We start from the raw sequence: 14,777 nt of genomic DNA on the forward strand, positions 1-14,777 counted from the left end.
ATTTGCACTCTCACTGAGAACACGAGGCACGGGCATCTGAACGGTTGTGTAGTAGTTCAGGCCCCTCGAGGGTCAGGGTCAATGGGCTCTCCCCTACTGACAGGCCAGAAACTGGGCAACAGGAGAGACAAAGTTAAGGCAATGGCCACCTTGATCTAGATTTTCCCCTTTATCTTACAAGATTCAGGAAATGCTGGGAAACAGGTTTCTATTATTGTTACCTATGTCTCCACACCACTAAAATCCAGGTGTTCCAAGGATTTAAAACTGCCAGTGACCATCAGCGCATAGCCTCTCCAAAAATAAACAAGCAAACAGAAAAGGCCGGGGGTCAGCTATTGCACGGCTGCTCTTTAAAATTATGAGTTTGGGGGAAATAGTGGGGTGCACGGTGGGGCAGATGCAGGTAGTAAGGATCCCCAGAGACCCCCGAGCTCTATGTGAGCGCTGACCACAAATTAAAGCATCTCGGAGCCGGCCGAGATGGCCAGCGTGCCTGTGCTTTGAAATGCCTCAGCCCCTGCAGGGACAGCCTCGAGATCTAGTCTGAAAACGCTGATTTTCTTGGCAGGATTTTAGAGCCTTTGCCTCTGGCTTTTTTAGGTTCCGCATCTGTGCATGAGAAAGCTCCTTTGGTGAAATCCCTGCTGCTGGCCGGGCCTTCTGGGGTAGGGAAGAAAATGCTGGTTCACGCCATCTGCACGGAGACAGGAGCCAATCTCTTCAATCTGTCCGCATCGAACCTCGCCGGGAAGTACCCCGGCAAAAGCGGCTTCCAGATGATGCTGCACGTTGTCTTCAAGGTATCGTTACCTTTCCTGGTTTCCAATTCTCCTCCTTCCGTAGAATTACCTTTCCAAGTCCTGTGCTGTCGGTTCTTAGGAGATAATTTCCTGACAAGCATGGCGCCGTTAAAGTTCCCCATTACATCCCCCTGTAAATTACTTAATTATTGCATCTGGCTGACCATCCAACAATTAGAAACAGCTTCTTCCGTTGCATAAAGACCCTCCCGTACCATCCGAATCAGCCTCCCTCTGCCAGAGGAATCCTTCCTAAAATGCTTGCAGGTCGCATTGAAAATTAGAGCCATGATTCCTGTTTTCAGCCCACCTCACTTCAAAGATTGGCACCTGACATTTGCATTTTTGGGTGTTCTTTTTCCCGTGGCATGAAGTGTCATGCAATGGTACCTTCTACACACCAGGTCCTAGCACGGGCATCAGGAAGGAGCTGCAGCTTAGCTTGACCACAGAAATGGAAATGCTGGGATATATTGCAGGGCCAGAGGAGAGAGTGACCCGAAGAGCAAATTCACTGAGGGGCTGTGTGATAAGTTTTTAACCTCCCATTTTTTTAATCACCAAAGTGAAAGAGTTGAATCAAATGATGCTGAGATTATCTGTCAGCTCTGAAAGCAGTGATTCCCTGGCACAGTGTAGGTCAGTGGATGATTAGATAGATGATTGATTGATGGATGGATGGATGGATGGTTAGACAAAGATATAAGCATATAGACACAATGTACACATATATGCACATAGACACAAGGCCTAGCAATTTTTAAAGAATTTTGATAGAAAATATTTACATTTAACATTTTTTAAATTACAGGATTTAACTTTTTGCTGAGTACCTCAAGTTATCATTATGCTGTTTAATTGACTTTTAGTTGCTAGAATGCTAGATAAGCCTGCTCTTACTATATCAAAATGTATGTAGTAGCAAGGATTACCTTAGAATTCAGGCTGGAATTTGGCTCTGCATCTGCTTTCCAGAGGGTTCTAAAGCAGAGGAGTTGATTATAAACGAAACAATTGCCAACAGGAATATTTCCTTTTTGGTATCATCTTAACAGCCAAAGATAAGGAAGTGAAGGTGATGGGATTTCTTGCCTGCAGCACACAGTCCCTATCACTGCAGCAAGTCTCCCTTTCTCCCTTTTCTTTTTATAAAGGAATCCAGGGAGAGAGAATATTAAAGTACTGGGAGGTGGGAGAGGAGGGGAGTAGATAGGGGAAAAAAGAAGGTCTTGGGTCTTGCTTTTTTATTCATTCTGATAATATCTGCCATTTCATCAGAGTGTTTGCTCCATTTGCATTAAATGTGATTATGAAATGGTTGAGTTAGAGCTACCGTTTTGCTCTTTGTTCTCTATTTGTCCCATTTCACATTTTGTTCTTCTGCTTCTCTTTGGGGTTTACTCAGTACTTTTTAGTTTTGAGTTTAAATTCTTCTACCATACTTTTTAGTAATAACTCTTCATTTTCTTTTAACATGTTTTATGGATTGCTTAAGCATTCTTATCACAATCAACTTAGAATTAATATTGTACCAATTTTACATAAAATGTGAGAACCCTGCAATGGTATAATCTACTTACTATCCCCTGTCCTTTATGCTTTTATTTATTTTTTTTTTAAGATTTATTTATTTATTTAATTCCCCCCCTCCCCCGGTTGTCCGTTCTCTGTGTCTATTTGCTGCGTGTTGTTTCTTTGTCCGCTTCTGTTGTCGTCAGTGGCACGGGAAGTGTGGGCCACGCCATTCCTGGGCAGGCTGCACTTTCTTTCGCGCTGGACGGCTCTCCTTACGGGTTCACTCCTTGCACGTGAGGCTCCCCTACGCGGGGGACACCCCTGCATGGTGCGGCACTCCTTGCGCGCATCAGCACTGCGCATAGGCCAGCTCCACACGGGTCAAGGAGGCCCGGGGTTTGAACCGCGGACCTCCTGTGTGGTAGACGGACGCCCTAACCACTGGGCCAAGTCTGTTTCCCCCTTTATGCTTTTATTAGCATACAGTTTATATCTAGAAATGTTATAAAGGCCACAATCAAATATTATTTATGCATTAAATAGTCATTTTTCTTTTAAAGAAAGTAAGAAGGGAAAAAAGTAGTCTTTTATATGTATCCATCTATGTAACATTTTCAGTGCTCTTCATTCCTTTGTGTAGCTCCAAATTTCCATCTAGTATCATTTCCCTTTCAACTGAAGAACTTCCTTTAGCATTACTTTTCATGCCTACCTGCTGGCAACAAATTCTCTTAGTTCTCATTTCATTTCTCTTAAAATATCTTACTTCACCTCCATTTCTCAAGGATAATTTTCCTTAATATAGAATCCTGGGTTGACAGCTTTTTCTTGTAGCAATTTAAAGAGCCATTCCATTGTTTCCTGGCCTCCATTGTATCTGATGAAAGTTATCAGTTATTATAATTGTTAATCCCCTGATCCTAATGTGACATTAATCTCTGGGTTCTTGTAAGATTTTCTCTTTGGTTTTTACCAGTTTGACTATGAGGTACCTAGATAATTTTTACTTGTACTGTTTATGTCTCTCTGTGCTCACCGAATCTGTCAATATATGTTTTCCACCAAATTTTAGAAATCTTTACTTCATCATTTCCTCATATTTTTCTGCTCCATTCTCCCTCCTCTCTTTCTGAGACTCCAATTCCATATATATTTGACTGTTTAATATTGCTCCAAAAGTCACTGAGGTTCTGTTTCACTTTTTCTACCCTTTTTCCTCTCTAGTTTTCACAGTGGATAATTTCTGTTTATCTGTATTCAAGTTCACTGACCCTTTCTTCTGCCTTCTCCAATCTGCTGTTAAGCTGTATGCATGGATTTTTTTTTTAATTTCAGAGACTTAGATTTTTCAGTTCTAGAATTTCCATTTGTTAAGTTTTATTGGTTTGCATTTCACTTTTGCAATTCCCCATCTCTTCATTCAATCTGAACATCTTTTCCTTTAAGTCCTTGAAATTAATAGCTGCCTTATAGTCTTTACCTGCTGTATTAGTCAGCCAAAGGGGTACTGATGCAAAATACCAGAAATGGGTTGGTATTTATAAAGGGTATTGATTTGGGGTACAGCTTACAGATGCCAGGTCATAAAGCATAAGTTACTTCCCTCACCAAAGTCTATTTTCATGTGTTGGATCAAGATGACTGCTGATGTCTGCGAGGGTTCAGGCTTCCTGGGTTGCTCTGGGCTCAGCGCCTCTGTTTTCTCCACAAGGTCAGCTGTAGACTGTGAGGCTCTCTAAGCTTTGCCTCTCTCCACAGGGTCAGCTGTAGGCTATCAGATGAATGGCTCTGTCTCTTTCCCTGGGACTCCAGCTTCAGCATCAAACTCCAACATCAAAACTCCAACGTTAAAAGCCTTCAACTCTGTCCTTTGCCATGCTTTTTATCTGTGCCCTAATGACGTGGCCTAGTTAAAACCCTAATCATAACTCAATCATGCCCAGGTGCAGACCAGATTACAAACCTAAACCAATATCTATTTTCGGAATTCATAATCATATCAAACTGGTATACCTGCTAACTCCAATACTGAGTCATCTTGGCATATGTTTCTATTTCATTGCTTTTCCATGGACCCTGTGGCACATTTTTTCTATTTCTTCATATGATTGCTAATTTTCTATTGTGTATTAGACATTATGGGTGATATGTTGTAGAGACACTGAAACATTGGGCTTTGTTCTAAGGGACAATTAAATGACTGTCTCATTAACTTGAACCTGCAAAGCTTTGTTTGTCATTTTGTTAGTGTGAGTTTATTTTGGTTTTTTCCCTTAGCCCAAGGTCATTCCCCTAGTCCTAGAAAATGGTCTTTACTTTGAATTTTCAGCAGAAAGCCTGAGGTGCCACAAAGCTCCTCTAACTTGGCAACAGCTGAGATATCTGTTCAGTACATTTCATCTTCCAACTGTTACTTTCCAGAGCTTCTTGGAACCTTCCACATCTGTGCACACATCAGAAGTTTGCCAGTGACTTGAGGCTGAGCTGGAATTTGAAGCCAGGCAGCTTGACTCATGGCCTTCAGGTGCTTTGCCAACAAGCCCTAAGTACTAAGTTTATCAAAGGAAAAGGAAAAGTTCTTGCCTAAAAGAACACCTAAATTCATTCATCTAAAAACCAAATTTTGCGTTCTAAACACCAAATTTTGTTTTTTTAACATTGCCAAATGACAAACCAAAGTGTGTAAATATAAAAATACTAGCGTTTAGTGAGTATGTATATACCCCAGGCGCTGTTCTGCCCTTCAATATGTATTCACTCACCTTTTCCTCTCAACAGCCCTACAAGGTAGATGCCATCATTATCCCCATTTTACTGATGAGAAAACGAAGAGTTTAAGCAATTATCCTGGATTGCAATGCTCAATATGACCCCCACACAGTCTTGCTCAAGAGACTGCAAGTTCAATAACTGCATTGTACAACCTCTAACTGAAGTAGATCTGAATCGAACCTCTCTTCTCCTCCTCACCACCTGGCTCAGTAGCTCCTGAAGTGAATCTGTGGCACAGCCAGTGACAAGATCATGAAATTCTCACTCTCAGGAAATTATTTGCCCTGCTGCTGAGAGGTTTTTGGTCTTGGTAACTCCTAGGCTACCTTTGCATTTCTTAGAATGATTGCCAACTGATATTATGTAGACCACAACATGCCGAGTGTCAAGTTATCAACATGTGCAGCCACACATCTATCCCCCAGCTCCCTCCGTGTCAGAGTGCCTAACACACACCTCATTAAACTTCACCTTCATTGTGTTTAGAACTGATTAACGGAAGACCCCGCAGTCCCGGAGCAGGAGTCTTTCAATTAAAAATGTTGTGCGCTGAGTCCCGGCATGACTGACAGAGCAGCTATCTGCATTGCAAAGAGGTGCTTGCTTTTAATTAACGGAAGGAAAGTAGGATGTTACGCTTATGCGGGTAACTCAATGGCAGCGGAAGCCGTAGTGTGTTACTGTGTTGTGTGAACCATAGAACTAGGGCCATGACCTAGAGCAGCAAAATATGGATCCATGGCATTTACTGCAGAAGGTGACATACCATAAGGGCTTGATTGTTTATCACCTCTTCTTATGAAGAATTTCCATTACTGGATTAATCCCGGGCAAGTAAAGAATGCAGCTAGTAGGAAACTGTTCATAATTTAACTTCTGGCTGGTGGCATTTGTTCACACAAAACACACTGGCGCAGTGACAACACCCTGGGGAGAACGAGTCTTTTCTTTTTTAATTAGAGAAGTTGTACGTTTACAGAAGATCATGCGTCACTTGTTACAATTAGTGATAGCATTTTTATAATTGTATTATTTTTAACAGTAGTTATCTTTGTTACAATTGATGAAAAAATATTAAAATCATTATATCATCTATTATTTACATTAAGTGTATTTTCCTCACATACTACCCTGTTATTAACACCTTATATTGTTATAATTCGTGAAAGAACATTTTTATACTTGTACAATTAACTATAGTCCATCGTCTACAATAGGGCCCAGTGCTCAGTAATGTGAGATGCTACCATCACCACCGTCCATTTCCAAACTTTCACCATCAGCCTAAATAGAAATTCCATGCAAATTAAGTGTCAGTTCCCCAATTTTTCTCCTGGTTATTAATAGTTCTAGCAATCATACATTATTTACACTAGTTGTATTTTCCTCCATCTACCACCCTATTATCAACACTTTGTATTAGTATCATACGTTTGTTATAATTCATGAAAGAGTGTTCTTATACTTGTACTATTAACTATAGGCTATCATCTACAATAGGGTTCCCTGTGTTGTACAGCCCTTTGTTTTATCTTCTTTTATTCTAGTAATATATGCGTACTAAAGTTTCCCCTTTCAACCATATTCACCTATAAAGCCAAAACCCAAGAAAAGAAGCAGTTTTAGATTAAATAGCCTTAAGGCCATTACTTCACAGGGTGACCCCAGTGTCTGCAAGAGTGATAGAATGTTTCAGAGGCATTTCAAACCAGAGGCATGTTGGCCATCTCAGCTCGTTCTGTGACACTTTAGTTTGTGCACCTGTGCCCACAGTGGAGCCCTGGGGTCTCTGTGGGTCCTTACGACCCTGCTTCTCCCCCACCTCACACCCCACTATTTACCCTAAACTCATAATTTTAAAGAACATTCATGCAACAGCTTAGCCTTGGTCTTCTGATTTTGTTTTGTTTTGTTCTGTTTTTTGTGGATACTTTTTTTTTTCATTGTATTTTTTTTGAAGATATATAGATGACAAAAAATGTTACATTAAAAAATATAAGAGGTTCCTGTATATCCCACACCCCACCCCACCCCACTCCTCCCACATCAGCAACCTCTTTCATCACTGTGGCTCATTCATTGCATTTGGTGAATACATTTTGGAGCACTGCTGCACCGCATGGATTATAGTTTACATTGTAGTTTACACTCTCTCCCAGTCCATTCAGTGGGTTATGGCAGGACATTTAACGTCCAGCATCTGTCCCTGCAATATCATTGAGAGAGGGGGGTTGCTCTGATTGTCACCAGGAGTTTTAAATCCTTTCAAAGCCTGGGTCCTAGTTTGTAACAGTAAGATCATACAATATTTGTCCTTTTCTGTCTGGCTTATATCACTCAACATAATATCCTCAGGGTTCTTCAATGTTGTTGCAAGCATCAGGACTTCATTCCTTTTATGACTGAATAATATTCCATTGCTTGTATATACCACATTTTGTATATCCCAGTTGATGGACACTTGGGTTGCTTCCATCTTTTAGCAATTGTGAATAATGTTGCTATGAACATTGATGAGCAAATATCTGTTCCAGTCTTTGGTTTCAATTCTTCTGGGTATATACATAGTAGCAGGATTGCTGGATCATATGATAATTGTATACCTAGCTTCCTGAGGAACTACCCAGCTGTCTCTCACAGCAGCTGCACCATTTTACATTCCCACCAGCAATGAATGAGTGCTCCTATTTCTCCACATCCTCTCCAACACTTGTAGTTTTCTATCCTTTTAATAGTGGCCATTCTAGTGGGTGTGAAATGTGGTCTCATTGTGGTTTTGATTTGCTTCTCCCTAATAGCTAGTAACGTTTGGTGTGCTTTTTAGCCATTTGTATATTCTCTTTGCAGAAACGTCTATTCTTTTGCCCATTTTTTAATTGGGCTGTTTGACTTTTTATTGTTGAGTTGTAGAATTTCTTTATGTATTCTGTATATTAAACCCTTAGTGGATATGTGATCTCCAAATATTTTCTTCCATTGAGTGGGTTGTCTTTTCACTTTCTTGACAAAGTCCTTTGATGAACAAAAATTCTAATTTTGAGGCGGTCCCATTTATTTATTTTTCTTTTCGTTGCCTGTGCTTTGGGTGTAAAGTCTAAAACAAGATCTTGAAGATGCTCCTATATATTTTCTTCTAGTAGTTTGATAGTTTGATAGTTGTGGTTCTTACATTTAGGTCTTTGATCGATTTTGAGTTGATTTATGTTTATGATATAAGAATCCTTTTTCATTCTTTTGCATATGGATATGCAGCACCATTTGTCATCCCAGCACCATTTGTTGAAAAGACTATTCTTTTCCAGTTGAGTGGACTTGGCAGCCTTGTCAAAAATCAATAGGAAATAGATGTGTGGGTCTATTTCTGAACTCTCAATTTGATTCCATTGGTTAATGTTTCTATCCTTATGCCAGTACCATTGCTAGTTTGAACACTGCAGCTTTGTGAGATACTTTTAAAGTCAGGAAGTGGGAGTTCTCTAACTTCATTCTTCTTTTTTGAAATTTTTTGGCTATTCAGGGTACCTTACCCTTCCAAAACAATTTGATAATTGACTTTTCCATTTCTACAATGTAGGCTATTGGAATTTTTATTGGGATTGCATTGAATCTGTAAATCAATTTGGGTAGTCTTGACATCTTAATGACATTTAGTCATCCAATCTGTGAACACAGACTGTCCTTCCATCTATTCAAATCTTCTCTGATTTTTTTTAAGTAGTGTTTAGTAGTGTTCTGTGTACAACACTTGACATCATTGGTTAAATTTATTCCTAGATATTTGATTCTTTTAGTTTCTATTTTAATGGAATTTTTTCTTGATTTCTTCCTCAGATTGCTCATTACTAGTATATAAAAACACCACTCATTTTTGCATGTTGATCTTGTATCTTGCTAACTTGCTGACCTTGTTCATTACCTCTAGTAACTTTATTGTAGTTTTTCAGAACTTTCTATATATAGGATCTCATCATCTGCAAATACTGAAAGTTTTACTTCTTTCCAATTTGGATGCCTTTTATTCTTTTTCTTGCCTAATTGCTCTGACTAGAACAACAGTGGTGATAGTGGGCATCCTTGTCCTGTTCCACATCTTAGAAGAAAAGCTTTCAGTCTTTTGTTATTGAGTATGATGTTACTTGAGGGTTTTTCATATATGTCCTTTATTGTGTTTAGGAAATTTCCTTCTATTTCTATTTTTCAAAGTGTTTTTATTAAGAAAGGATGCTGGATTTTGTCAAATACCTTTTCTGCATCAAGATGATCATGTGGGTTTTTTCCTCCTTTGTTTTATTAATGTGATGCATTACATTAATTGATTTTCTTATGTTGAACCACCTTTGCATACCTGGTATAAACCCACTTGATCATGCTATATAATTCTTTTAATGTGCTTTTGTTGGATTCGGTGTGCTCTATCTCTCTAGCCATATTTGCCTTCATCTCCTTGAATTGATTTAGGAGATTTGTTTGAACTTCTTTGATAAGTTGTTCCAAATTCTGTGTCTTTTCTGAGGTTTTAATTTGTTCCCTTGACTGGGTCATATCTTCTTGTTTCTTAGTATGGCTTATAATTATTTGCTGATGTCTAAGCATCTGATTACCTTGATGAGTTTACTCTGAGGGTAAGTTTCTCTCTCTTGCTTAAGGATTTATTGTTGATTGGCTTTATGTTAAGGCTCTTCTTGATGCTCAGCCTGCCTTATTTAGAATAGCCCACATTTAACTGATCAGTTTTTTTTTCAGCTCTTCATCTGATTCTTGTCCTGGATACGTGATGCAGTTTTTAAGATTGTACCTTTTGTGCAATTGTTTAACCTCCAGGAGAAAATTTCCTTTCCTCTGTTCTTTCTCTTGGAATCTTAATTATTCTATTTGTTTTTGTTTTTGCCTCTCTATATTTTTACAGTCCTTTTATTGCTTTTGCCTGGAAGGCAAATTCTGGAAGGAGAATCACCTGAAGGGGACTTTCTCAAGTCAGTATTTCCCAGACCAAACAAGGCCAGGGACTCATGAAGGGGGCTTAGACCCATTGCAAATTGCCCACCAGAATCAGAAAGAGTGCCAAAAGCCTACTTGATGGTTCCCCAAGCTGAGCTTTCCTGGCCTGCCCAGAAAATGCAGCCCCCTGCTAACCGTCCCCTGCAACCCTGAGGAAACACTGTATCTTTAAATCTCCACACCCTTGCCTCTGTCCCAGGAGGGGTTGAAACAATGGCTACTGCTACCTTTCTCCAGGAACAGGTTTAAGCAACAGCTCAGAGCTGGGACCCAGCAAATCCAAATTCGCAGCACAAAACTCTGTGGTCAGTGATCGGCCACGCCCACTCCTGTTCTTCAGGAAGAGGATTCCTATGTCCCTGTCTGTCATTAGCAAGTCTCCAGGGCCTGCACACTGCAGTCTGCCACGAGAGTGGGGGATCAGAGCCGGCCACCGCCGCATGGAGATAGCAACTCACTGTTCTCTACTGTAGTTCGTCAGTCTGTTACTCCCACTCTTCCCCAGATGCGTACTATGTTCTTCTAGTCTCTGAGATGCAGAATAGTTGTTTCTCACAGGTCCTCCCTGTTTAATAGTTGCTCTGGTGGAAGAACTAGGTCCTGGAGCGCCCTACTCCATCGTCTTTCCCTCTGATTCCGTTTACCTTCCTGTCCACACAGGGTCAGGCCAGCCAGGCTCCTGACACTTCAGTACCCTCTGCACTTGTTCTATCACGGTTTACCCCAGCTAATTTACAGCGAGGACTTGAAGCAGCCTCCACAATTACACAAAAGGAAATACAAGGAGTGGGATTTTAAAATAACATTAAAAAAAAAAACAGTAGAAATACAGACCAAAAAAAGCTTTGCATGAAACTGAATGCAAGCAACTAAGATATGAGAATGTGAGCCCACCCTGAACCCCCACCCCCACCCCCAAAAATACCCCCAGCTCCCCAGCATGGTGTCACCGTGCTGGCTGCTGTCTTCCCATGCTCAGGAACTCCAGGTCCAACACGAGGAAGCCCCACACTCCCTGCCAGCAACCTGACACCACCCAACGCTAAGGAAGCGTGTGTGGAATGGATGGATGAGTGAGTGAGCGAGTGAGTGAGTGAATGAGTGAGCGAGCAAGTGAATGAATGCGTGAATGAGTGATTTTGCAAATGACTAAATGAATGAGTAAGCGAGCCAGTGAGTAAATGAATGAGTGAGCAAGTCAGTGAGTGAGTGTGTGGAAAAGAAAAAATTGAAACACAACAGCTGTTAGAAGAGTAAATGGTTCCTGCACCCCCACCTCCACCCCACAGGGTTCTCCCCTTTGGCAGGAACTTCCAAAGCTTCCAGGGCTCATTTGGGCACATCGTATTAGTAACTCAAGCATACCAAAACACAAACAGGTTTTAATTGTTGAGTCATTATCTCCTAACCCAAGAGAATGCAGTTCTGCTGGTGACAGACAGCACTTTTTAGAAAACATGGGAGGTCAAAGCCATAAAACTCACATAGATGGAGAAGCTTCCTTTGTTTGGTGGAGCACCCTTGTATTTGAAAGTGCGCACATTGGTGAAAGTTCGCCTTTATTCCACAAATTGCCCCAAAAGGGAAAACCTATAGAGATATTTAACAGGACTGAAGAGCCCTCTACTGGCATTTGAAGTAAACTATCCTGCGTAACTTCTGGAAAGTTCAATTATAAATTAATTACATTTAATTGCCCATGACCGCAAACCATCTATGGATAATTCAAATGAAGCTTTTTCAGAGCTAAATGAAAATTAAGGGAGCAAGGGATACCGTTTTCTCATTAACAAATTGGCAAAGAGCTTTTTTAATGTTAGCCCACTCATTTCTCACGGGAGCGAGGTAAACAGGCACCTGCTTTCAGGAGAGCAGCGTGACAGCACATGTGAAAATGTGGTGACTGCACGTGCCCCTCAACGCATCAGCTGCACTTGTGGTAACCATCTACAGGAACCGTCAGCTATGTATCCCAAGTTGCTCATCTAAGCATGTTCTGATTTAGCAAAAAGGCAGAAACCCATCACCATGTTCAAAAACGGGGTTAGGGCATTAAACAGTGGAACATTATGTTAAAATGACGTTGGAGAAATATAGTTCATATTAAGAGAGCAAAGCAGCATCTCAAGCAGTGTGTGGAACAAGCTCATCCTTGTAAATATGGACATCAAAAAGGTCAGTGAAGTGGGAAACGTTTGACGATTGACTCTGGATGGGAAGGGAGGGGCTACGTCGATCTACGGGCGCTGAAGCTGTCGACAAGGAGTGCCGCTTTTGCAGGACCCAGGACTTGCCTTCAGCAGATGCCTCCCCAAGCCGGTCCTGTTGACCTCGTGCCCCTGAGAACGTCCCTGGCCTCCACCTGCTTCTCCTCGAAGGCGGCCCCTCCGCGACCTCCCAGCCCCCACGCTCGCTCGGCACGGCTCCTGCCTGGCCTCACCTGGCTGTCCTGGGGGCTGCTGCCCACACCTCCTCCCCGGCTTCTCGTCCTGCCGTCTGCTCATCTGCACGGCTTCCCGGCTCCATCCGGGCCCACCTCCCCTCACTACCCCTGGTTTCTGTCCCCTCCACCGCTGGCCAAGGCCACCAGCGATCTCGCTGCCGGCCCTCCCGCTAGCGTGGTGCGGCCCTGGCCGCGGGAGGCCTCTCCCTGCCGGCCCCTTCATGCTCTCGGAGCTGCTGCCTCAGGCCAGACCCCCTTCTCTATCAGGTTGGGATTGAATCACCCCCCACAGAAGACGTGTGACCCCATTTGTAAACAGGGCCTTGGGAGCCGCTATTAGTTGAGATGTGTCCAAACTGAAGGGGAGGGTTAATCCCGTGTGGCTGGGGTCCTTGTAAGCAGAGGGAACTGGATGCAGAAGAGGAGCGGCCGGAGGCTGGAAGTGAACGGAATCCAGAAGAGAAAGGAGGCAGTACCGCCGTGTGCGCGGCCGGGATGGAAAAGCCAGGGAGCCCCAGAGCCCGCCGGCCAGCCGGGGTGGTGGCCCGGCTGGGAAGCCACCCGTCACCACGTTGTAGTCCCCAGGCTCTCCCTGCAGCTCCGCTCAGTCGTCGCTCGCCCCTGGCCTGGGGAATCCCAGCCTTCGCCCACGGCTGCGCTGCCCTCTGTTTGCTGCGGCCGGGGGGCCACTGCCAGCTCCCGCCTCCTGCCGGGTGCCCTTGCAGCCCTCCCCACCTGGGCTCCCCAGCCACCCTTGTCTTCTCACCTCCGCATCGTGGCGCCTGTTTGGACTCGTGCACCACCATCCTCCAGGCATCGAGCATCCGAGAACCCCCCTCCCGCAGCCCACATCCCGGGGTCACCAGATCCTGCCGATTCTGAACCCCTCGAGTCCGCTCCCTGCCTCCCTTCCGCTTCTCAGCTCGGGCTCTTAGCTCCTTCCTCCCACCCCTCCAAAAGCCTCCCACCCTAGCCCTGCCCCGAGTCTCCCCATGCACCGTGCCCACCACCCACAGTCCCAGCATTTCCCAGTTCCCCGCCACGGCCACGGAGCCGTTCTTCCCAGACCCACCGGAATGGTTTTTCTAAAGCACAAGTCAGATCAAAACCCCTGGTTCAAGCCCTTCGAGGCTTTCCACCATCCCCAGAACAAAAACCAAACTCCCTTCCAGAGTGGCCTCTGCAGCCCTCGTACCCTAGCCCTGCGCCTTGGCCCTCCTGAGCGCTGCCCCCCCAGGCTCTGTAACCTTCGGGGGCTCTCGGGGGGGGTCTGGCGCTTTCACCTTCGACTGCACCCTCATTCCTGCCTCCTCTCCCTCGCCCGCTTCCTCTTGCTGCCTCTGACGGTCCCTCCTGACCCTCCTGACATTTCTCTTGGACCAGCCTCGCTTGTCTGTCCCCCACTCTCGGTCCTGGGCAGCCTGAGGTCGGGGACCCCGTGGGGGCACAGTTATGCCCAGCCCCTAGCGCACCTCAGGGCCTCTGCCCTCGTTGGTAAAAGAGACCTGACGGGCCGGCCCTCCTCCTCTCTGCCCGTGATGGCCTCTCCACCTGGTGGGACGCAGCCGCGCCCTGGGGCCCCGTTCCCTCCACCTTCCCCTGGAAGAGGCTGCCTCTTGGCGCCCGCGCCTCTCTCTGCCCTGAGCCGAATTCAGTCCCCGCATGTCCCGAGAAAGCCCGGGCAGTCGGAGGTCCACGCTCTGGGGGAGAGGACGCTGCCGCTTTCCTGTCTCCCACTGAAAGGAAAGGGGAGCCACAATGTACAGTCGAGGTGAAGAGGCGCTTGGGAAGGAGGCACCCCGTGTCCCATGGCGATGGGGCCGAAGGCACAGGCCGGGCAGTGTCGGCACTGGGCGGCACCACTTCCTGTTGGGCAAGTTTCTTAGCCCTCCCTCTGCCTCAGTGGCCCCACCTGCCAAAAGGGGGTCCAGGCACGGGGCACGGAGCCGGTGCGGATGCAAGCGACAGGATGGGTGTCAGAGCGCGTTGGAAACGGGCACTCGCTTTACTGTTGTTATCATCGAGGAAGGCTCTTGGGAAACGTCTCCTGCCTTACTGGACAGTAAGTGAGCCCTTCCCAACCAAATCACCCCAGAGAAAAGGTCGTCCGTACACCTATATGTGCCGCCAAAGCACGTTTACATCCTGTGAGAGGAATTCCTTCCCAGGTGTGCGTTTAAAAATACAGGAAGTGTGGAGTTCCCCTGCCATTCCAAAGGAGCACACGAGTCAGAGGAACAATTGTC

The 14,777-nt window shown here is 44.6% G+C and overlaps 1 protein-coding gene across 1 annotated transcript in view; it reads left to right on the forward strand.

The window, feature by feature from the left end:
• Positions 1–14,777, forward strand: part of IQCA1 (IQ motif containing with AAA domain 1) — a 194,463-nt gene that overhangs the window by 145,299 nt on the left and 34,387 nt on the right. The window contains exon 15 of the mRNA XM_058299847.2: positions 604–803. Within this exon, the coding sequence (XP_058155830.1) occupies positions 604–803 (200 nt within the window). The remainder of the gene's footprint in view (positions 1–603; positions 804–14,777) is intronic.

Source organism: Dasypus novemcinctus, chromosome 7 (genome assembly GCF_030445035.2).
Source record: "Dasypus novemcinctus isolate mDasNov1 chromosome 7, mDasNov1.1.hap2, whole genome shotgun sequence".
In the NCBI taxonomy this organism is placed as follows: Eukaryota; Metazoa; Chordata; class Mammalia; order Cingulata; family Dasypodidae; genus Dasypus; species Dasypus novemcinctus.